The sequence below is a fragment of the Gracilinanus agilis genome, chromosome 3, assembly GCF_016433145.1.
Source record: "Gracilinanus agilis isolate LMUSP501 chromosome 3, AgileGrace, whole genome shotgun sequence".
Taxonomy (NCBI): Eukaryota; Metazoa; Chordata; class Mammalia; order Didelphimorphia; family Didelphidae; genus Gracilinanus; species Gracilinanus agilis.
This window is the reverse complement of record NC_058132.1, coordinates 504500461-504524376: the sequence shown is the minus strand read 5'-3', so window position 1 is coordinate 504524376 and position 23916 is coordinate 504500461. Positions and strand designations below refer to the sequence as shown.

Here is a 23916-nt window from a genome sequence, read left to right as displayed (position 1 = left end):
CTTCCCCAAGTCAAACATCCTTAGAGAATTTAATTAACTCATAGCGTAGGTTCCAGCTTTCTCACTACTCTGGTTGCCATCCTCTTAATGGATTCCAGTTTGCTGACATCCTTCCTAAAATATGGGGTCCAGCTCTGTATACGGTTGACCTCATGTGGTCTGACTAGGACTATCACTTCTCTGTTTTCAACAATATTTTGGTTAATGCACCATTAGTCTCATTATTATATTATTATTCATTATTATATTATATGTTACGCATGTTATATTGATTACTCATTGAGCTTTCATTTCCTATTTTGTATATTATCTAGTGTTTCCCAGGTATTGGTCTAGGAACCTGGCTATCAAAGAACAGGTCTGGAGTAGGAAGACGGCCATACTTACTAGATATGTGCAGTCCACCCTGGGAGCAGTATTATTGTTGCTTGGGCGAAAATTGACTATCTGGGAAAGAAAAAAACATATCCATTAAACACATTGAAAAGCTATTTATTTTTCTATTTGTTTATTATTTTAACTTTCTCTTAGAAGTTTAAAAAACTGAATCCTTCCCTTCCACTACCCCTTTTTCCATTGAACAAAATTTAAAAAACAAATAAAAACAGATAAACAAGTTCCTGAATGGACAGTTGAATAACAGCAAAATACATTCTCACATTAGCCATGTCTGAAAATGTTTAGCTTTTGCATTTTACATTTTTCTCCTTTCTGTTTAAAGGTGAGTAGAGTGCTTCATTTTCATCCTTGTGATGTATTTAATCTTGTGTTGATCAAAGTTCTAAAGTCTCTCAATTGTTTTTCTCCATAATGTTATTTTTTTAAACCCAATCTTCTGGGTTAGAATCAAAACTAAGTATTTGTTCCAAGGCACTAAAACAGTAAGGGCTGGGCAATGGGGGTTAAGTGACTTGCCCAGGGTCTCACAGCATAGTGTTATCATTATATAAATTGTTCTCCTACTTCTATTTGCTTTGTGCCAGTTCATAAAAGCATTACAAATTTCCTCTGGAATCGTTTTTCATCATTTCTTATGGTATAATAACATTCCCTTACAATCATCTATCATAATTTGTTTAGCTGTTCTCCACTGGTGAAGATATTCCGTCCCTGCTTAGTTTCCAAATTTTGATTGCCGTGAGAAGAGATGCTGTAAGAAAATTTGTACATATAGATCCTTCTCTTTGATTTCTATCAGGTAGAGGCCTGGTAGTAGTCTAGCTGGGTCAAAGGTTATGCATAATTTAATAAATAATTTTTTTACTCTTTATCCAGAAAATGAATTAGCCATTTTTGCATTTGTATGAAAGAAATGCATTTTATGTCATTTTAGTCATATTATTTATAAATCATTTTAGTCATATTATTAGGGGAAAATGCTCATAAATTGGCTCTTGGAAGTGGCCTTAAATGCATAACATTTACATAGTTGAACCATTTTTGTTGTTATTGAACTCTACTAACTTATTTGGGGTAGCTAGGTGGTTCAATGGTTAGAATGCTGGGCATGGTGTCAGAAAGACCTGAGTTCAAATTTGGCCTTTGACACTAGCTGTGTGAACCTGGGCAAGTGACCCCATTACTTAACCCTGTTTCCCTCAGTTTCTTCATCTGTAAAATGAGCTAGAGGAGGAAATGGCAAACCACTTCAGCATGTGATGAGTAATCTTGTTTCATTTTTAAATTCTGAATTTCACCAAGACCATAGCAATGAGTAACCTAATTAACTCCACTTTTGTTGAGTGATGTTTCCAAATAATGTATTAATAAATAACTCCCAAATGCACCCTAAATGGCTGACCATTATCCACAGGGGACAATGTGCATATTCCTTTACCAGGTATTCCAGGTCCTTAAAAACTTTGACTATAATTCCCAACTGTCCCTTCCCTACACACACTTCCTATTTCTTCAGCTGGAACAGCCAATTTGCTATTTCTTAAATATGACAGATTTTCTTATCTTTCTTTGCTTATATTTTCTTTATATTTTGCAATAATTTGCTTATATTTTCTTATTTTTTGCAATATTGTAAAATATTACAATATATGTTCTTATTTTTCTTATATTCCTCATTCTACTTCTCAATCCAAAATTTCACCCTTCAAAATTCTAAATATGCTTCAATGCCCTACTCAAGTACTAAGCTTTCACGAAGCCTTTCTTGCTCACTCCTGAGGGAAGTGACTTGTCCTTTTTTTGGCCTGTATTGTCCATCACATCCCTGTACACATTTAATCTTCCTATGGAGAGGCCTATGTATAATGTAACAGGTTGAGTTCTGGACTGGAAGTTGAGCTTGGACAAGTCTCTTAGCTTACAAGTTTTATCCCATTCTGACATAATCAAAGAACATCAAATGTTAGAACTGGAAGTTTCCTTTAAAATATAGTCCAATCTCCTTTTGATGGGCCTGAGATTTTTTGTTTGATTAATTTAAAACTGCTACTTTTCATCTTAGAATCAATATTGTGATTGGTTCCAAGACAGAAGAGCAATAAAGGCTAGCATTGGAGGTTGAGTGACTTGCCCAGGATCACAAAATTAGGAAGTATCTATGGAACTCAGGACCTTCCATCTCTAGGCCTGGCTCTCTATCCACTGAACCTTCTAACTGCCCCTTGCTTATTTTTTATAAAAATGATTTGAATTTGGTAATTTTCTAAAGCTCCCCAAATCTCTGCTTTTTTGATTCTACAGACCCCACTTCTTTATATTCTCAGTGAGATCTTAAATACCTGAAAGGAAAGGAAAAAAATGATGATTTTGGAATAAGGAGACTGAGATCAAATCTTATCTCTTGACATTTATTAACTGTGAAATACTTGATTTCATGTAGCCTCAGTTTTCTTAGCTATAAAAAGGGAGTACATAAATCATGCACTACTCTTTACCTCTCAGAGTTCTTAGGAGGAAAATGATTTATAAGCCTTGAAGAACAATTCAAATGTGTATTATTATACATCACTGCTGTAACCAGGGGGCAAGTCACTTCTCTCCTGCCTAAGTTTCTGAGAGGGCCTGAACTAAAGATGTTTAAGGTGGGGGCAGCTGGGTGGCTTAGTGGATTGAGAACCAGGCCTAGAGACTGGAGGCCCTAGCTTCTAATCTGGCTTGAGACACTTCCTAGCTGTGTGACCCTGGGCAAGTCACTTAACCCCCTTTGCTTAGCCCTCAGAAGGTAAGGATTTATTAAAAAAAATCTTTAAGGTCCTTGCCAGCTCTAAAATTCGATTGCCTCTTATTGTTGTTGATGTTGTTCAATCACGTCTGACTCTTTGTGACCTCAGCTGGTATTTTGTTGGCAGAGATACTGGAGTGGTTTGTAATTTCTTTCTTCAGATTATTTTAGTTGAGGAAATTGGGACAAACAGGGTTAAGTGACTTGCCCAAGATCACACCACTAGTAAATGTCTGAGACCAGATTTGAATTCAGGAAGATGAGTCTTTCGAACTCCATGTCTGGGTACTCTATCCACTGTGTCATGTAGCTGCCTGTCTATAAATTTGTCTTGTAAAACTGATTTGTATCTTCTACAATCTTCAGTAAATTTGTTGAGTGTATAATGGTATATCACATCTTTATATAAGTGTCTATATCCATATAAACACAAGTGAAGTGGTACACATAGCTTTTGTTTTTTTATTTAAATTAAAAAAAACTTACCTTCATCCTTAGAATGAATACTGCATGTTGGTTCTGAGGCAAAAGAGTGGTAAAGGCTAGGAAATGGGGGAGGGGAGGTAAGTGACATACCCAGGGTCACATAAATAGGAAGTATCTGAGGTCAGATTTGAACCCATGATTGCTCATAACTGAGTTTGGCTCTCAATCCACTGAGCCACTCAGCTGTCCCCTTATACATAGTTCTTTAAACTTTTTATGGTAGTATTTTGTGAAAAAGTTTTGTAAGGGGCTGATATGGTTCTGAAAATTTTTTCTATTTGTAATATATCCCACAGTATCTAGCACATAATGGGCACTTGATAACAAATGGTGATTTTATTTATTTATAGTAAGGGAATGAAAGAGAAATGTGAGAGAGAAGATCTTCCTGAACTGATTTGCTTTAACTTGGGTTGGTTAAATACAAAAAGTTCCATGATTCCTCTGTCTAAATTACCTCTGTCTAAAGGGGGGAGGAATGTATTTGGAATTGAGTCTTAATACTCATGATGTATACCAGCCTTTTGGAAACTTGTTACTTACCCTGTTCATTTTAATGATGAAACATGGTTTTCCTTCTCCAAATCCAAAATTAGGATCTGTCACACCTGAGCAATTTTGAAGCATCTCTGCTGTGAACTTGCAGGAAAACTTGGTGTGGTTTGGAGCATGAAATTCTATCTGATTGAAGTACTGCTCAGATGAACAGTTTATATTTTCCTCTTGTGCAGCTGGAGAGTAAGCTGTAGGAAGGTAGCAGTTTCACAAACAATGAATTTCACCAGCCTTGGAACTGATAGAAAGAACCATCTTGCTTTTTTGTGCATCTCCATCTTCAATGTTACTTTCCCTTAGAAGTAACTATTGGGGTGGTAAGTGGCTCAGGAGATAGAGAGCCAGGCTTGGAGATAGGTGGTCCCAGGGTTCAAATTTGACCCAGAGACTTCCAGGAAGTGATTGGACAAGTCACTTAACTCAAGTTGCCTAGTCTTTCCACTCTTCTGCCTTGGAACCAATACTTAGTATTGATCCTAAGATGGAAGGTAAGGGTTTAAAAAAAATAACTGTAGAAGTGCAACATTAAATTTCATACAGTGTTAAGTTGCCCTTGGGAACTTTACAACTGAGATGTCCTTAAAAAAAAGTTTTATTTGACTAAGAGTCCCACATACCAGTCAGACCCCAAAAGGGGGAAGAGATCAAATCCATTTAAAGATGCATCAAATCATAATGGAATCTGACTGGGATTTCACTGTCTCTCCTTCTAAATTGCCCAGAGAGCTTCTAATTCTGTGGTCCCATTTGGCCTAATGAGGTTGGTTGAGTGCCCCTTTTATGAGTAGATGAATTTGCCTAAAATCATAGGGTAAGCCATTGAAAGATTTAGGACATCAAAACAGGTCTTGTGTAGACACAGAAATGTTTATGTCTATGTGTAAACATAACTGGCTATGTCTACACATGTAAAGTAAATGAAGCATTATTCAGTGGTTCCCAAACTTTTTTGGCCTACAGCCCCCTTTCCAGAAAAAATATTACTTAGCCCCCTGGAAATTAATTTTTTAAAATCTTAATAGCAATTAATAGGAAAGATAAATGCACCTGTGGCCATCACCACCCTCCTGGATCGCTGCAGCACCCACCAGGGGGCGGTGGCACCCACTTTGGGAATCACTAATCTATATAATACAGGCCAAAAAAATGCCCCCAACTATTGTCTGAGAGATTTTGATAATTAGGATAATTCCAGAGGAGAAAAAGTCAATGCCTCAATGGTGATGGGCAAACACAGTGGGCAAGATGCAGCCCCCTGAAGACATTATTCCTAATCTTATGAATACAATGAGTGGGATACAATACAATGAAACTTCGAAAGACTTGCCTTAGAAACAGATTGATAGATGAGCATTTCCTTTCCTTTGGCCCCCTCTTTAAAAAGTTTGCCCACAGTGTAGACACAACGATAACTCTAGTCCAACTATCAATAATATGGAATTAGGTCTTGATCAATGATACATGTACAACCCAGTGGAATTGTGTGTTGGCTAAGGAGTTAGGGGGAGAGGGAAAGAACATGAAATATGTAACTAGGGGAAAATATTAAAAATAAAATTTTTTAAAAAATAAATAAAGTCTAAATTAAAAAAAAAAAAAAAGGTTTGCCCATCACTGATCTACACAGATCTGTGAAGTCAGAGTCTAGAGAGATGAGGTGGAAGAAAGGACAAAGCAGCAGACTTGAGTCCTAAAGTCTTGGATTTAAATTCCTCCTTAGGTAATTGTGATAGCGAGTGAGACATCTGTCATCTCAGCCTTGGTTTTCCTCATCTGAAAAGTGGGGATAGTAATACATGTGATATAAATCTGACTTCTCCTTTATTTTCCTTCTTGGAAAGCCAATGTTGAAACATTTTTTTAAAAAAAGTTTTTACTTTACCTGTCAAAAACTTGTGAAGTGTCTGAGTAAGATCTTTCCAGGAAGCATTATCAGAAACATTGTAGAAGATTTCGAGACCTCTTTCACCATAAACATCTGGTCTTAATGTCACTCCTGAGGGGAAAAAGAAAATGCTCAACCTTTATTTGTGTTATTAAAATATGAACTGAGTAATCTAAATTAACCCCAGTATAACAGGGGAAATAGGAAGCGGTGGCATATTTATTTTCCTAATAAGGATACATATGATGCCTGGGTTGATTTGTTCCAAAGTTAAGCAATAATCATCCAGGGAAACTGAGCTAAAAGCTCCCTAGATGCCTGTGAACGAGGCTTTCTCTCTTTAAATGCTTTAGGCAGTGTTGGTGAACCTTTTAGAGATTGTGTGACCCAAACTGCGCCTTCAAGCTGCCTGTGAGCCCCCCGCATTACCCCAGGCAGCAGAGGGAGGAAGTGCTTGCATTGGGTGGCTGGACAGAGAGGTGGGGAATACAAGAAATGTCCTCAGGTGGGGTGGAGAGGAAGAACAGAGCAGCCTCCTCCGTGCCACTGGGGGCACCTATGCCATGCCTTTGCCAATACAGTTTTAGGGGATTTAATTAGATTTAAAGATGGTTTGTTTTAATATGGCCACATGATTGAAATGCAGCATTTAAAGCACAATATAAATGTAAAATGTAAAAAATGAGTTGTCCTATGTCCCAAGACTGACTGTCATCCCAAGGGAGCTAGATGACACTGTAGGCAGAGTGCTGGGCTTGGAATGAGAAAGACCTGAATTCAAGTTCAAATGCTGATTCATATACCTACTAGTTGTGTGACTCAAGGCAAATAACAAAACCATTCTGTGCTTTAGTTTCTTTTTCTGTAAAAAGGGATTATAAGATCACCCACTTCTCAGAGTTCTTGTGAGGATTGACTGGGACAAAGTGCTTTATATATCTTAAAGCAATATATAAATGCTAGTGGTTATTATCATCAAAAACATCAATCAAAACCACAACATCCAGTAGGTATGTGGAGTAGTTAGAGTCTATGGAGATGAGATAGTTGGACATATATTATGATAGATATACATAGTTTTATATATATATATATATATGTGTATATATATACATATATACAGCTAGTTGAGACTAAGATGTTGATCCCTTATATATAAAAAATCTGTTTCCCCTATAGAACCATTACCAACTTGTGTCTTAGAATTGATACTACGTATTGGTTCCAGTGCAGAAGAGCAATAAGGGCTAGGCAATTGGGGTCAAGGGACCTACCCAGAGTCACACAGCTAGGAAGTGACTGAGGCTACATTTGAACCCAGGACCTTCCATATAGTATAATCTTAATGACTTTATTGAATCAAATTGGCCCTCTCTCCTTTTCTTTCCCCTATAGTGTCTCTCTTCTTCTAACCCCGAGCTCCACTTCTCACCCCAATCTATTATGGATTGCTAAAGTGGAAGAGGTGGCATTGAGGGAGGAAAGAATTCCTCCTAAGTAACTAATAATGCACTCCTAAGTGATCCAGTGGACTTAAAGCCAATTTGATCTGAATTCAAATCCTGCTTTAGATAATTCCTAAATTTTTGATCCTAGGAAAATCATTCAATCATTATTATTCTTTTAAAATAATTTTTTAAACCCTTAACTTCTGTGTATTGGCTCCTAGGTGGAAGAGTGGTAAGGGTGGGAAATGGGGGTCAAGTGACTTGCCCAGGGTCACACAGCTGGGAAGTGTCTGAGGCCGGATTCGAACCTAGGACCTCCTGTCTCTAGGCCTGACTCTCAATCCACTGAGCTACCCAGCTGCCCCCAATCATTATTATTCTTAACAAATGGAAGATGCATTTGGTAATCATCTCGTGTGCCAAGGGCTATGAGAGGTATAAGTGGATACCATGACAGAAATAAAACAATCTCTGCTCTCAGAAATAAAAATGACTAATATTTATGTTTGAAAAGTAATTTATGTATATTATGCTAGAACCCTGTGGGGTAGGTGCAATCATTATCCCTTTTTGATAGATGATATTTTATGCCTCAGTTTCCTTATCTGCAAAATGGGGGCAGGGATTGCCAAATGGATCTTGAGGTCCCTTCCAGTTCTACATCTATGATCCTATTACTTGTCCTCAATCCCATAAGTGCCTAAGGGAACAGCTGAACCCATTCTTCCAGACTTCATGTCCAACACTATCTGTGCTTGCTTGCCTTCCCCAACTAGCTTCCATTATGTTGAAGCAAAGCAAAATGGATAATTACAAAACAAGGAAGCTAGGTGGCACCATAGGGCAGACTGCTAGGGTTGGAATCAAAAAGCCCTGAATTCAAATCCAGCTTCAGCCACTATTTATGTGACCCTGGGCAAGTCACTTCACCCTGTTTGCCTCAGTTTCCTCATCTGTAAAATGAACTGGAGAAAGAAATGGAAAACCCTTTCTGTATCTTTGCCAAGAAGATCCCAAATAGGGTCTCAAAGTGTCAGACAACAAGAACAGTAAAATACAAAAGAGGAACAACATAAATGTAAGGCAATTTAATGAAACGAGAGGAACCTAGCTTCTCTGGGAAATCAGAAATGACCTTTTCTGGGAGGTCACATTTCCACTGTTTCTTGTGTCCCAGCCATCATCTGGCTCTCTAGACCGCCTCACCCCCAGATCCTTCTCAATTCCTCAACACCCCCTTAGAATCCAAGGTTTTCTCTATTATCTATTTGCCCAATGTTGTCTATTACCTTCTAAAGCTTATGTTGCTGATGGAAAGTCCTCTGTGTTAGAAATTCCAGAAGAAATAGCTACAGGATATTTAGATCTATGTGAACATCCTATTGCTCACAACAATTAGGACCAAGTTTTTCTTGCCTTATATCACTCAACAAATCCTTGGTAACGCTTTGACCTCCCAAACTCCTCCCTTCCCTTTGGCAATAAATCTAGTTAGTGAAGGGAATAATGTCCTAACATGAGACATGGGCTCTACAAGTTTTTTTGTGTGTGTGTGTTTTTTTTTACATTAGGCAATAACAATCACAACATGAAAAAAATTAACATTTATACAAATGCTTTAAGATTCATAAAGTGTTTTATATACATAATTTTATCTCACTGGAGCCTCACAACAGCTCTGGGAAGTGGACACTATTGTCGTCCCCACTTTCCAGATGAGGAAATTGAAGAGTGGAGTTAATTAGATAACTTGTCCAGGGTCACAGCTAGATATTGTCTGAGGCAGGATTTGGATTCAGACCTGCCTATATTCAAGGTGCCACTTAGAAACCTAAATGGATGAGTTCCTACTTCTTAGTTTTTTCCTTTGTGGTTTGTCCTTCATTTTTGAAGAGGACCAACGATTTCATTGGATGATGTCTTGACGTGAGCATGAATTGAATTTAAGGGAAGAAGACTCTTCCAAAGTCATCCAAGTCCAGCTGCAAAACAAGAGTCAGGACAACTGCCAATGGCCCGGGGTGTAGTGGATGACCTTAGTGTCTTTGATGTTTGACCAAGCTCCAAGTTCATGTTGGTGAACCTATGGTACACATCCTGCTCCCTCCCCTTCTCCACCATACATGAGGATATTTCTCTCATCATCCGCCCCTCTGCCCAGCAGCCCAATGGGAGCGCTTCCTCCTTCCCCATCTCTAAAAGGTTCGCCATCACTGCTCTAAGTGCTTGGTAGCACCTGCTTTAGCCATCTTCGTGGCTCTTGGAATAAATTGCTTTCATCTGCCCATTCCACCAAGGGAAGTCTTGACATGCTTGTGGTGGACATCTCCCTAGATCATCAATGATTTTCACGCCTTCAACCTGCAATGGTTTTACCTGAATGTACCCACTATGCATGCTATAGCTTCTTGGAGCAACAGGTGAGAGTTGGGGGACAAGTGGACACAAAATGTGGATGAGCATCTGGGAAAAGGGCTAGGAAGCCCTTATACCAGAGGTCCTAGTCCTCCCTAAACACCCCATGCACCCCTTCTTTCTTCCCCCCCTCCTTTTTAAAAGAAAAGTGATGGCATATGGCCTTTTCTCATTATAAAAAGTGTGAGAATAAATTAAATGATAGATTTTTAAAAGTGTTTTGAGTTGAGGAAAAAAATAAAACATTTTGGTGGCATGAAACCAGAGAAATGAAAATGAAAATAATTGAGGTTTCACTTCATGCTCAGCAAAATTGGCCAAGATGACTATCAATGGGACTAGTCAATGTTGGAGGAATTGTGCTGATAAGTTGTTGATGGAGCCATGGGTTGTTTTGAGCATTCTGAAAAACAATTTAGAATCATGCAGGGAGGAGAAGTGGCTAAAATGTTTATACACTTTTTTCAGTAACCTTTTCTATGTCTTTGCTCCATTACTGTACCTTTACTGTCCTCTCTTCTCTAATTCATCCTTCACATCACTGCCAGAACAAATCTTCTAAAACCCACGTCTGGTCATATCTTTTCATTATCTCTGAATAAAATAGAAACTCCTTAGTCTGGCATTTAAAGCCCTTCACAGTGTGGTTCCAGGCTGCTTTTCCAGATTGATTTGTCATTACTCACCTTCACTTACACCATGTTCTAATGCTGCATTGGTCAACCTCTGGCACATGTGCCAGAGGGGGCTGCCTCCTTTCCCCTTCTCCACAAGCACCTGAGGACATTTCTCACATTACCTGCCCCTTGGCTCAGCAGCCCAGTGGGAGCACTTCCTCCCTCCCCTGTCTGGAGTAAGGCAGGGGGGGCTCACATGGGATGTGAAGGTTGCAGTTTGGGCACTTCATAGATTGACTTGTCCTTCCTTGGTTTCAGCATCCATCTCTCACTTCTCTGGGCTCTCCCCACAATCCTCATGCCTGGAATGAACTCCCTTCTCATCTCCACCTCTTAGGATCTCTCACTTCTTTTAAGATTCAGTTGATGTGTGACCTACTAATAATATGCCTCTAATTATTTTCTTAATTTTTATTTTTCTCTTCATCCTCAAATAATCAAGAGCATATTTATCAATTGAAATGTATTTGCTCCAACCTACATCCAGCAAAATTTAAGTTCTTTGATAATAACGGGGACTTTCCCACACATACTAGGTTCTCAATAAATAGTTGTTGTTACAAAGGTATAAAGGGAATACAGTCTGCTCGTAAAGGTAATTTACATCACACCACCATCATCACAGATCATGTAGGTCTAGATTTGGAAGGCTAACTGATTTAACCCTCTCATTTACAGATATAGAAATTGAAGCCCAAGGAGATGAAGAGATTTGCCCAGGGTCACAGAGGTTGTAAGCAGTAGAGGTTAGAGCCTTTCAATATTCAACTCCAAAAGTGTTAAATGGTGATAATAATGTTGTTCATTCTTCATTTTGGAAGAGGACCAGTGACATCACTGGGTTAATGTCTTGATGTGAATGTGATTTGGATTTAGGTGAGACAGAGTTGCCCGAAGTTCTCAGCCTCACTCTCTCTTTCAGAGTCATTGAAGTCCAATGGCAAGACCAAAGTTGGGATGACTGAAGATGGTCCAGGATGCAGTGGATGACTTTGGTTTCTTTGACATCTGACCAACACTTGCTTCAGTTGCCTCCATGGCCATTGAGACAAATTGATCTTGTCTACCCATTCCTCCAGGGGGAGTCTTCCCTTGCTTGGGATAGAAATCCCCCTAACCTCACTGATAGTTTTGTGGTCCATTGATTACCCTCAACCTGGTTTAGACCATCTGCTGAGATGGTTAACCAGGATGTGGTTTCTATGCATGCTACAGCTTTTGGGAGCAACAGGTGAGAGCTGGGTACCATATGAACACCAGAGGTGCATGAGCAGCCCTAAAAAGGGCTTGACAAGTCCTTACATCAGAGGTGCTAGTCCTCCCCAAACACCCCATATTCATAATAATGTAAAACAGAATTTGTAAATGATTTTTCCATTGAATCAAATTCTAATGCCCATGTAACCTTAGCTTAGTTGCCTCCCTTCTCTGGACCCATTTCATCTGAAAAACGAAATGGTTGAAATAGGTAATCAATAAGAGCATCTCTACATCCTATGACCATGTAAGAACCAAGCAGAGAACTGGGAAAAAATTGAGGATGGATAGGCCACTTTTGGTTAGTGGAATGAGAAACCTATTTGGTGAATAGTCCAGTTATCTTTTTTTTTTAAAGTTTTTATTTTGAATATTTTCCCATAGTTACATATTTCATGTTCTTTCCCTCTCCCCTAAGCTCCCCTAACCCCCCCTTAGCCGAAGCACAATTCCACTGAATTTTACATGTGTCATTCATTGATCAAGACCTAATTCCATATTATTGATAGTTGAGTCCAGTTATCTTGTTCATTAAGTAGATGGCTTCTTACTTGCTTCTCAAGTTTACCTTCTTGCTATTTAGCAAACATTTATGTGTCTGCCATATTTATAGGTAACACGGCTAGGATTAGAACTGTATAATTAGAATTTGCTCCCCAACTCTCTCCCAGCATTCCATGTTCCTTCTCATATTACACACTAACATAGGAGGGATATAATTTTTGTGGAGTTCTGCCCTCCCTCTCTCTTTTCCCGCTAACGCAGTCAGGAAAGCTTTCTTTACTCAGGCTTTTACTTTTGTCCTTTTATTTCTTTTATGTCAAGTGATTATTAATAAATTTTATAAAAGATAATACTTGGAGTTACTGGATATTAATTTTAATCTCAAAGAGTTGAAAGAAACTTGGTGAGGCAGGGAAGGGAACCTCTGAGAGCACCTCACCCATCCCTCTTATTTTGTAAATAAAGATAACAAACCCAGGGATGTGTAAAGCATTGTGCTATTTGTAGGAGACCAACTTTTAAACTGGCATCATGCTTGCCATTGAGTTTATAATCCAGTGATTGAGGATTGGGAGTGGTAGTATAAAATAGGTATGTGCAACAGATATATAAGCATGCTACAAAGGAAGATCAGAGGGGCAGAGGAGAAGTAGCAAGTAAATTGGGAAAAAATATTGGATGTTGAGTTGGAAGACCTGGGTTCAAATACTACCTTTGCTGCTTACTATTAATTTGGCTTAGTTCCCCAAATGAGCTTCAGTTTCCTGATCTGTAAAATATTGGGGTTGGACTAGGTAATCTCTCAGGGCACTTCTAGATTTAGACCCAAGAGAGCCGAGCGAAGTAAGAGGAAACATTTGAGGAGAGTTCACAGGATCATAGACCTAAGATTAGAGAGGATCTCAAAGACCTTAATTGGACAATTATTAAAACTTTAAAATTATTACAAAAAGTTCCCTAATTTTATAGATAATTTTATAGATAAGGAACTAAAACCCAGAGAGGATGACTTACCCAATGTCACACAGTTAGTTGCAGAGTCAATATCTGAACCTCTGATTTCAAATCTAATGTCCTTTCCACTAACTAGAGAGGTCACCTTCCAGGGGTGAGGGTGTGTGTGGAAGGTGGAGGAGGTGGTGTTAAGTGAGGGCTTTTTGTTTTTTTCCTGCATAGTTCAGTTATCTCTACGATAAGTCTTTCTATAGACTTACGTAATAATAACAGCTAGCATTTATATAGTGCTTTAAAGCTTGCAAAAAACTTTTTGGAAAGGACTTAGGTTCAAATCTTGACTTTGGCAAGTGACTTTGGGCAAGTCATTCAACCTTCCTCAGTTTCCAAACCTGTAAATTGAAAGCCTTTGAAGTCTTTTTTCAACTCTGTCAATTGCCTGTCAGCTCCAGAAGGGGAGAGGGAAGGAGTGGAAAAGATCATGAATCAAGTAACCATAGAAAAATATTCTAAATAAATTAATTAATAATAAAAAAGAAAATTATAATGATCAAAATGATCCCCAGAGAATTGTTTGGGGATCTATAAGTGTGAAACACTACATCCAAAGTCACATATGGCAGTCAGCTCTAACGAATGATTATATTCTAATTTTTATTTTTTGTTTAAGAGTTTGCTTTCTGGAAGGAGAAGGTGGAAGGACATAGGGAATGGAGATAATGTAAAAACAAACATCAATAAAATTTATTTTAAAATAGATTGTACTTGAACCTGCTTTGGGGGCTATTTTCACACTTACATGGGTTAAAATATACAGTACTTGGAAAGAACATCTTTTAAAGAATACAAGTAGATCCAAAACCAAATTATAATGTGAGATCATCCTCATTATCAAATATATTATATAGATATTTTATGTCTGTGATTTTGTTGGTCTAAACCAGTGATTCCCAAAGTGGGCGCCATTGCCCCCGGCAATGATCCAGGGGAGCAGTGATGGCCACAGGTGCATTTATCTTTCCTATTAATTGCTATTAAAATTTTTAAAATTAATTTCCAGGGGGCTAAGTAATATTTTTTCTGGAAAGGGGGCGGTAGGCCAAAAAAGTTTGGGAACCACTAGTCTAAACAGCTCTCAGTGAAGAAGCTCCTTCTAATTCAGATCAGCAACTATTTTGCAGCAACAAATTCCCTTTCTGAGAATTCCCTGAAAGAAAGATGTCAAATGATCTGCCCAGGACCACACAGTCCCAATAGCAGAGATTGGTCTTGCCCTCTGCAACACCACTGGCCTTGGACACATAGTTGGTTCATTATAAATACTTGACTACCAAATTAAGTGATATTCTGAACCTTACTGGATCTGATTGTTTTTGTTGGTTTTCTAGCAAGGGAAAACTCTAGAAACTGAAACCCCTCAGCTTTACCATAGAGGCAAACATTGCAGGAATCCAGACATTGGAGAAAATGGTATATTTTTTATATTGGGTTGAAGCGACTTAAGTCATCATATTTACCTGGTGACTTTAATTGATCTTGGTAGTCTGGTGTGTATGGGTCTATGGTCCACATCAAAGTGTAGATAGCGAGAGCAAACAGCCCAGTCATCACCACATAGAAAGCCACGTAGTAGAGGCTGATCCACACTGTGAAGAGAAGACAATAAGGTTAGAAATAGGCAGGTCTATTAATTAAGTCATTGTTATTAAATTAAAATTTAAAAAAACCTTTACCTTCTGTCTTAGAATCAATACTGTGTATTGGATGGGGGCAGCTAGGTAGCTCAGTAGATTGAGAGCCAGCCTAGAAACTGGAAATTCTGGGTTCAAATATGGTGTCAGATACTTCCTAGCTGTGTGACTTTGGGCAAGTCATTTAACTCCCGTTGGCTAGTCCTTACCACTCTTCTGCACTGGAACCAATACACAGTATTGATTCTAAGCAGAAGGCAAAGAGCTTAAAAAATATATATATACACATATAAAATATATTTTAATATAAATAAATTAATAAAATATAAATATATAATAAATAAATATAAAATATATGGTTTATATATGTATAGATATTATAAATAAAGTAAAATACATATATTTATAATATAATAAATTATAAGAAGTATAAATAGTATAAATATATTTTAATAAACAAATAAATTATATAAATATTAAATATACTAAATTTTGAAAAATTAAAATTAAAAATGTGAACAACATTAAAATAATATATTAAAATAAAAAGATAAATAAATATGTTAAATTATATATAATATATAATGTATAGATGTATAGATGTCTAGATGCCCCTGGTTCTTGTTGTTTTGTGGCATTCTATGGAACTAGTTAATCAAATGTGCTAAAATTAGCACAGTTGGGGGTAACTGGTGACTCAGTGGATTGAGAGCCAGATCTAGAGACAGGAGATCCTAGGTTCAAATCTGGCCTCAGACACTTCCTAGCTGTGTGACAAGTCACTTAACCCCCATTTTCTAGCCTTTACTGCTCTTTTGCCTTGGAACCAATACACAGTATTGATTCTCAGGCAAAAGGTAAGGGTTAAAACAAACAAACAAACAAATAAATAAAATTAGCACAGTTAAATAGTGTTTTGGGTTTTATAAAGGTCTTTCTCCAAGAACTGTTGGAGTAGAAATGCAGATGAAACTATATGACATTACTTTTTTATTTGGGTATATGTTTTAGGGTTTTGGTTTTATAAGATTATTCACTTACAAAAATAAATCATCTGGCAATGTTTTGCGTGATGATACATGTATAACCCAGAAAAAAATAGAAAGGCCCTAAAAAAAAAAGGCTTTCTTCTACAACTGTGAGTGTAGAGAGTCCCATTTTACAGATGAGGAGACTAAGGCTAAACTGATGGTTATTTAACTAAAAAAGATGGAGCATGATTCCAACTCTTCCCACTACTCCACATTACTTCCTCCCCTTAAAGAGAGTCCTTGAATTTCTTGTGTGTTAACTTGACAACTCACAAGGAACAAAACTTAGAGGAAGGTCAAGGTGACAACTACAAAGGTGGTGGGGATTTTGATGTTAGGCACACTATCCCAGAAGGCAGTCGTGAATCTACCCAGCAGCCTTCTCCTGAAATAATCTGAAATTTTTGTACTTTTCCAGGGGAGAGGATGGGAATGGTAGGTACATACCATTCCGGAAACTCTGGCATTCTAAAAATCTGCCCAACCTGCTTTATGGATTTCAGCCAATCCTGCTTAAAGTGTGAGCAAGAAGAAATGGGAGACCAGGAACTTCAGGAGATGAATTAATTCCTTCTTCCTGGAAAAGAGGATTTTCCCCAAGTCTGGTGACTTGACTGATATTTCAAAAGAGGAAATCATCTACGAGGATTTGACTTCCCTGTTTTTAAAAAATATCCAGATGAGTAGATTTGGAAGTGTTTTTGTTTTTCATTCTCTTGGCTTAGTGACTAAATCCTGATGGTTTAATTACTTGGGATGATTGTTCCCATATCTTAAATTTTTCAGATAAATAAAACAGCATTTTGTTAAGGCAGATATTCTTTCTTTTTTTCTCCAGAGAACTGGAGCTTCATGCAACAGTATATGATTTTCTATTTGTTATACTTTTCTAGATAAAGGACTCCACGTTTTTCACTTTTCTTTCCTTCATAAATTGCCATGTGACTGGGTGTGGGCACCAGTCAGTGACTCAATCTCTCCAATAGCCCAGAGCAGCATTAAAGGCCAGGAGCCAAATAAATGCAAGGGTAGGGAGGAGGCCAAGCAAGCTGGACAAATGAGCAGCAACTTGAAACATCATATATTTAAAGCTAGTATTTTTTATCCTTGCACTCCCCTAGCTGGCTGGTCAACTCTAGTTATGTCTGGACCTTAGCTTTCTCATCTCTGATGTGGGAATCAGAATACTGATCTGTCTCAGATTATTTATCATCACGACAAAAAGGAATTAAAAATAATTTGTCACAGAAATGTCAACCAGTGATCAAAATGGTGCCCCCAATTTAGTTCAATCCAACAAGCAATACCATTTTTCCACAAAGGCAAGCAGGAAAATAGACCGAACTGGACTCAGCTGCCAGCTGCCTGGAGCCGACCTCTTCAGTGATTCTCAAACAATTTTTGCTCATTACATTCTTGCATCATTCTTTGCCATGAGGAATTATTGCACAAAGAACTGTTCAGTTGATAAGACTACAGTTTACTAGTATAAGTTATATACCAACCAAAGCCTACCACTGGGGCAGCTGGGTAGCTCAGTGGATAGAGCATCAGACCTAGAGATAAGAGGTCCTGGGTTCAAATATGACCTCAGACACTTTTTAGCTGAGTGATCTTGGCAAATCACTTAATCCCCATTGCCTAGCCCTTACTGATCTGATTTGGAACCGATACTTAGTATTGATTCTGAGACAGAAAGTAAGGGTTAAAAAAAATTACTATATACAAAAAAAACCCCCACAAAAAAAACCAAACCAACCCTATATTCTAGCTAAAGTATTGTAACTACTTTTTCCTTCTGATTAGTGTTCAGATAGATTCTTTTCATGTCTTTCTCATATCAAATTATAATTTTGAGTTCCATGAGTCACTTTTATCTTTCTATACCAGTGCCTTGCAAATAGCAGGCCATTTAATAAATGTTTATTGATTGATTGATTCCATTCTTGTCTTTGACCTTGTGGCTCAAACCCTGGGTTGCCTTTTTGTGTCCAGGAATGCTACTTTCAATTTATTTGGCAGGGTTTTCTACAACTATTTTTATGGAACAGAAGTTGGCCTCCCTCCAAAGACAACTCCCTCAGACCAGTTATAACAAGAGACTAGGAGAAAGAGAGAATTCTGATTACTTAAGAGAGGTTTCTTAAATCAATTCTTAATGGTGATGGGGAAAGGTTAAATGATTCCTCTGATTACAAGATCATAGGTTTAGAACTGGAAGGGATATTTACAGATGAGGAACTGAGGCCCATAAAGATAAAGTCACTTGCCCAAGGTCATATAGATATTACTGATCTTCTGATTTGGAACCGATACTTAGTGTTGATTCTAAGACAGAAGGTAAGGGTTAAAAGAAAAAAAAAAGACTACCATATACAAAAAATCCCCACAAAAAAACAAAACAAAACAAAACAAAAAACAAAAAGCAAGATTTGAACCCATGTCTTTTGCTTACAAAACTAACTGCTTTTCCATTGAATAACATTAGCCAGCTGTCACAAAACTAACTGGAGACTCCTGACTCCCAGGGCATAAGATTTTGCCCTAGAGTGCTTTCTTTGCTATGTAAGCAATGTCATGCTTAGGCCTAACAATAATATTTTAAAGAGAAACAACTTTGAAAAACAAATCATGATTTCAGAGAACTGATAATAAAATATGCTACTAGCCTCTTCCTGACAGATGATGGACTGAGAGTTCAGAATAAGTCTGCATTTTCAATGAAAACTGATATGGGAATTCGTATGCGCATTTGCTACGAGACTCCCCTCTCCTTTTTCTTTGGGGAAGAATAAAGGAAATGATATTAGAGGAAAGGGAGCAGAAATGAAGGAGGGGAGAGAGAAAGTGAAAGAAAAAAAGATTCAGCATTTAAAAAAAATTACGGAAGACAACAAAAGGAAGCCCAGAAAGAGTCACAGACAAGCCGGACAGCTTTGAAAGTTACATGCTGAATTTAGTATATATTTAGAAAGAAAAGTGAGTTCTGCATAAGAGATTCACTGTTTCATGTATAATCCTTCTTTTACTCTATAGAAATATATATATGTACATATATATAAATGTCCATTTTATTGGATATTTGTTAAGTTTAGGGGGAAAAAATTCAGATTCCGAAAAGATAACATTTTTTAAAGAGGAAAGGGAGAAATGAGATCAATGGGTAGCTCCCCCAAATGGGACAGGGACTAGATCTGTGATGGCCTTAACATAAATAACACCTGATAAAAGAAACTCTTTTCACCATCGTAGGTGGGCATCTTCTCTGCAATCTAGTCTTCTCTGTAACTCTGAGACATTAAGGAACTTACCCAGAGTTGGCATTTGAACCCAAGCCTTCCTGGCTCTAGGATCAGCTGGCTATGCATTATGCTGAGCTGCCTCTATTATATTCCACTTTATCATTTTCTCGCTTAATTACACCAGGAGATAAGAGTCTATCCTCTTCAAACCAGAGGATCTGTCTCCAGAGAAACAGAGAGAAATGCTTTAACCAAAGGATTAACTGTTTGGGGATGGAAAAGTCTTCCTGCCTGGATCCCTACCCCCTTTTCTTGTCGTAAAATGTTTTTTCTTTTTCACTCAATCAGCGCAAAGAATGTTGGGTTTGGAGTAAGGGGACCTGGCTTCCGATCTCAGCTCTACTAAGAACAATCTGCAAAACCTTAAGCAAGTCACTTAACTTTTTTCGTCCTCACTTGCCTTATCTGTAAAATGAGGGGGCGGGATGAAGTGTCTCTCTAGGGTTCCCCTCCCAGCTCCATGTAGGATCCTTTGTGCCAGACTCTGAGTTGAGCAACAGGAAAACAAAGCTAAAATTTAAATTGAATTTTCCTTGGCTGCAAATAGGGGGAGCCTCTCTGAGAATATTTCCACCAGACCCGTTGAGGGGGCCTACCTATGGAGCAACAGCACAGCTCCAGATGGGCAGCTGGGTGTAAGTTTAAGTTCCCATGACATTTGGGTGGGAGGACCAGACACCTCCAGGCCTCTGTGGGTCGGTGGAGACTGGCTGATCCATTTAACCCAACATCGGCAAGAGCCGTCTGGTGGTGGCTCTGCTTCCTGTGTAGCTAAGCAGCTGTCTCCAGGGGCTGACCTCAGATCACATCACCCCAGGAGCTAATCTGCAAATGGCTGCCAGCTCTTTTAGATGAGATCAACCCTTCTTTAAATAACAACTTGGGTCGAGGGATAATTCCCTTTCCTTCCCTCCCCTTTTCCTCCCCCCCCCCTCCCCTCCATCCAGAGAGGATGTGGGGTGAAGGAGGCCACTGGCTCACTGTGCAAAGGTCACCTAATGCCACTAAGCTAAGGGAAAATGAAATCATTTTTAAGTAAAGGGAGAAACAATTCCCAGATGTTTATAGCAGCCACAGCTCTCTCCCTAATTCCACGTTCGAGCTGGGATGTGAAGAGATTCTGAGGGATTTTGTTTAGCGCAGTGCCAGTTATATACTAGGCAGAAAATGTTTGCTAGATTATTGAATCAAAATTAGGAACCCCATTCCTAAATCATAAATACTAGGCGGTCCCAATCCTGTTGCTTCAAAAAAGGTAGGATAGAAAACTAGAATTGGAGCCATCCAGACTTCCATTGAAGGCCTCCCTCTGATGCATTTTGGCTGTGTGACCCTGGGCCAATCACTTAACCTCCCGGTGGTCTGGCTCTACTCTAAGATTCTAAATTACAGAGAAGATGCTGGCTGGCATTGGTAGAGTTTCCTTATCCAGGAATTACTTTTTTTAAAAATTAAATTAAATTTTGATTGTCACACAGAACACAATTCCATTTTGGTGATTGCCGTAAGAGCACATTCAAAAATAACCAAAACCCCAAACTAAAACCATAAGTACACTGATGTGAAAGATAGCATGCTTTGATCTGCAACTATCTGACATCCAACAGTTCTTTTCCTGGACGTGGAGAGCATTCTCCATCATGAGTCTTTCGGGATTGTTTCAGATCACTGCATTGCTGAGAGGAGCCAAGTTTTCACAGATAATTGTCATACAATAATTTTATAATTTTAATTTAATTTTTTATAAATTTTAATTTTATACATTTTAATTAAATTTATTATAATTCATCATAATAAATGGTATATCATTAAATATTATATTTATTAAAAATTAAAAAATAACCTAAAATTTAAAAATATTATTTTAAAGCATAATCATAATTTATTATATTATAATAAAACATTTTATTATTTTTTAAATTAATTAAAATTTGTAAATTAAATTAATTTAATTTTTTTATAAATTTTAAAATATTTTACCATGTTTACATGATTCATTTTCTTACCCTCTCCTCTTCCCTCCCCCTTCCCAGAGTTGACAAGCAATTCCATTGGGTTGTACAAATGTCATCACTTGGTACCTATTTCCATAGTATTCATTTTTGCTATAGAATGATTTTTAAAAGCCTAAACCCCAAATCATATACTCATATATACATGTGACAAGTGATGTCATGTGTTTTGCTTTTGCATTTCTACTCCTACAGTTCTTTCTTTCAATGTAGTTAGCATTCTTTCCCATAAGTCCTTCAGGAATGTCCTGGCTTGTTGCATTGCTACTAGTAGCAACATCTATTTCATTGGATTTTTCTACAGTGTTTTATTTTCTGTGTACAATGTTCTGGTTCTGCTCATTTCACTCTGCATCAGTTCATTGAGGTTCTCTCTGTTCATATAGAAATCCTCCAGATCATCAATCCTTACAGCATGATAGTATTCCATTAGCATAATATGCTGAAATTTGTTCAGCCATTCCCCAATGAGGGGCATCCCTTCAATTTCCAATTCTTTGCCACTACAAAAAGAGCAGCTATAAATATTTTTGTGCAAGCAGGTCCTTCCTTTCCCCCTCCTTTTCTTTTGAGATACAGACTCAGTAGTGGTATTACTGGATCAAAGGGTATGCACAGTTTTATAGCCCTTTGGGCATAGTTCCAAATTGCCCTCCAGAATGGTTGGATCAATTCACAGCTCTGCCAACAATACATTAGTGTCTCCATTTTGCTACATCCCCTCCAACATTGATGACTTTCTTTACCATCATATTGATAGATGTGATATGCGTGAGGTGCTTTTATTTAATTATATCAAACATACCTTATTTATATATTTATTTTAATTTTTAAATTTAATTAATTTAAACATGTTGTTTTAATTTGCATTTCTCTAATGAAGAGGGATTTAGAGCACTTTTTCATATGATTATTGATGGTTTTGATTTCTTCATCTGAAAATTGCTTGTTCATATCCTTTGACCATTTGTCAATTGAGGAATGACTTGTATTCTTATAAATTTGAGAAATTGGATCTTTATCAGAGAAATTTGTCATAAATTTTTTTCCCAGCTTATTCTTCCCCTTCTAATCTTGGTTACATTAGTCATCTAGGAATCCCTGATACCTATCCTATATTATATGTATATGTATATATATTCCATATATATATATACTCTCTCTATATATATATTCTATATCCTATATATTCCTATCCTTCTCCAAATCCTGCCAGAAGACTGTAACTTGTTGTGAGAAGGCCTCTTTAGAGGTGGCATAAATATGTAAAGCAATGAATATCGTTGGGTCTACTTCTCACTCTCTACTCCTCTGGATTTTGTCCCATCCAAGGGCAATTCTAAAGATTTGTAAAAAAGGTTTCAGAGAGTAAGGGAGAAGGAAGACTAGAGAATCATACTGGGCTTTGGGTTATAGAACGAGAATTGGTTTGGGTGATGATGAGTTCAGTTTGTGAGATATTTGAGCTATTGTTGGGACTGCTAGTGATGCTATGGAATAGGTAATTAGAAGTGTGATTCTAGATATTGAGAAGAGAGGTCAGGACTACAGCCACAGGTCTGGGAGATTTAAAAACAACAACAACAACAAAAAAAAAAACACAACACCTTAACATTACATTGTAGATCAATACTAAGTATTAGTTCCAAGCGGTAGGAGCTAGGCAACGGGGGTTAAGTGACTTGCCCAGAGCCACACAGCTAGAAAGTATCTGAGGCCAGATTTGAACCTAGGATCTTCTGTCTCCAGGTCTGGCTCTCTGCCCTTGAAATAATTGTAATTTATTTATTTAAATCCTTATTTTCTATCTTAGAATCAGTACTGTATATTGGTTTCAAGGCAGAAGAGTGGCAAGGGTTAAACAATGGAGGTCAAAAAGGTATGTCTGAGTCCAGATTTCATCCTAGGACCTCCTCTCTCCAGGCTTGAAATTCAATTCACTGAGCCACTCAGCTGCCCCCTGGAATCATTTTTAAATAGAAGGAGAAACAGTTCCCAGATGTTTGTGGAAGAAATGACTCTCTCCCTAATTCCATGTTCTAACTGGGATGTGAATTGATTCTGAGGGATTTTATTTAGCACAGTGCCATTTATTTACTAGGCAGTAAATGCCTATAGTATAGTAGAATAATAATCTCAGTAAGTTGCTGGGAGATCAAGGAGGATGAGAACTCAGAACCCGTTGTTGCCTTTGGCACTTTGGAGGTCCTTGGAGAGCCCAATTTCAGTATAATAGTGGGGATGGAAGCCACATTAGTAGAAGTCAAACAGTGAAAGGATTGGGGTGGGGGGCAATGACAGACAAAGAGCAGGGGCTCAGCGGAGAGGCCAGATATATCATTATACAAGAGAGTAGTTACTTTCTACCTTGTCTCCTTTGGTGTCCTTAAGGTGTCATGGTGCAGTGATAAAGAACACTAGATTTCGAATCAGAGGAAAAGGGCAGCTAGGTGGCTTGGTGGATTGAGAATCAGATGCAGAGACAGGAGTTTTGGGGTTCAAATCTGGCCTCAGACAT

General features: G+C 37.9%; 1 protein-coding gene across 1 annotated transcript in view; it reads right to left on the bottom strand.

Annotated features, from left to right (window-relative positions):
* ATP4B (ATPase H+/K+ transporting subunit beta) overlaps nt 1-23916 on the bottom strand; it is a 30291-nt gene that overhangs the window by 5919 nt on the left and 456 nt on the right. Inside the window, exons 2-5 of the mRNA XM_044667102.1 lie at nt 14880-15008; nt 6105-6218; nt 4211-4410; nt 388-447 (exon numbers count right to left, since the gene is read on the bottom strand). Coding sequence (XP_044523037.1) covers nt 388-447; nt 4211-4410; nt 6105-6218; nt 14880-15008 — 503 coding nt within the window. The remainder of the gene's footprint in view (nt 1-387; nt 448-4210; nt 4411-6104; nt 6219-14879; nt 15009-23916) is intronic.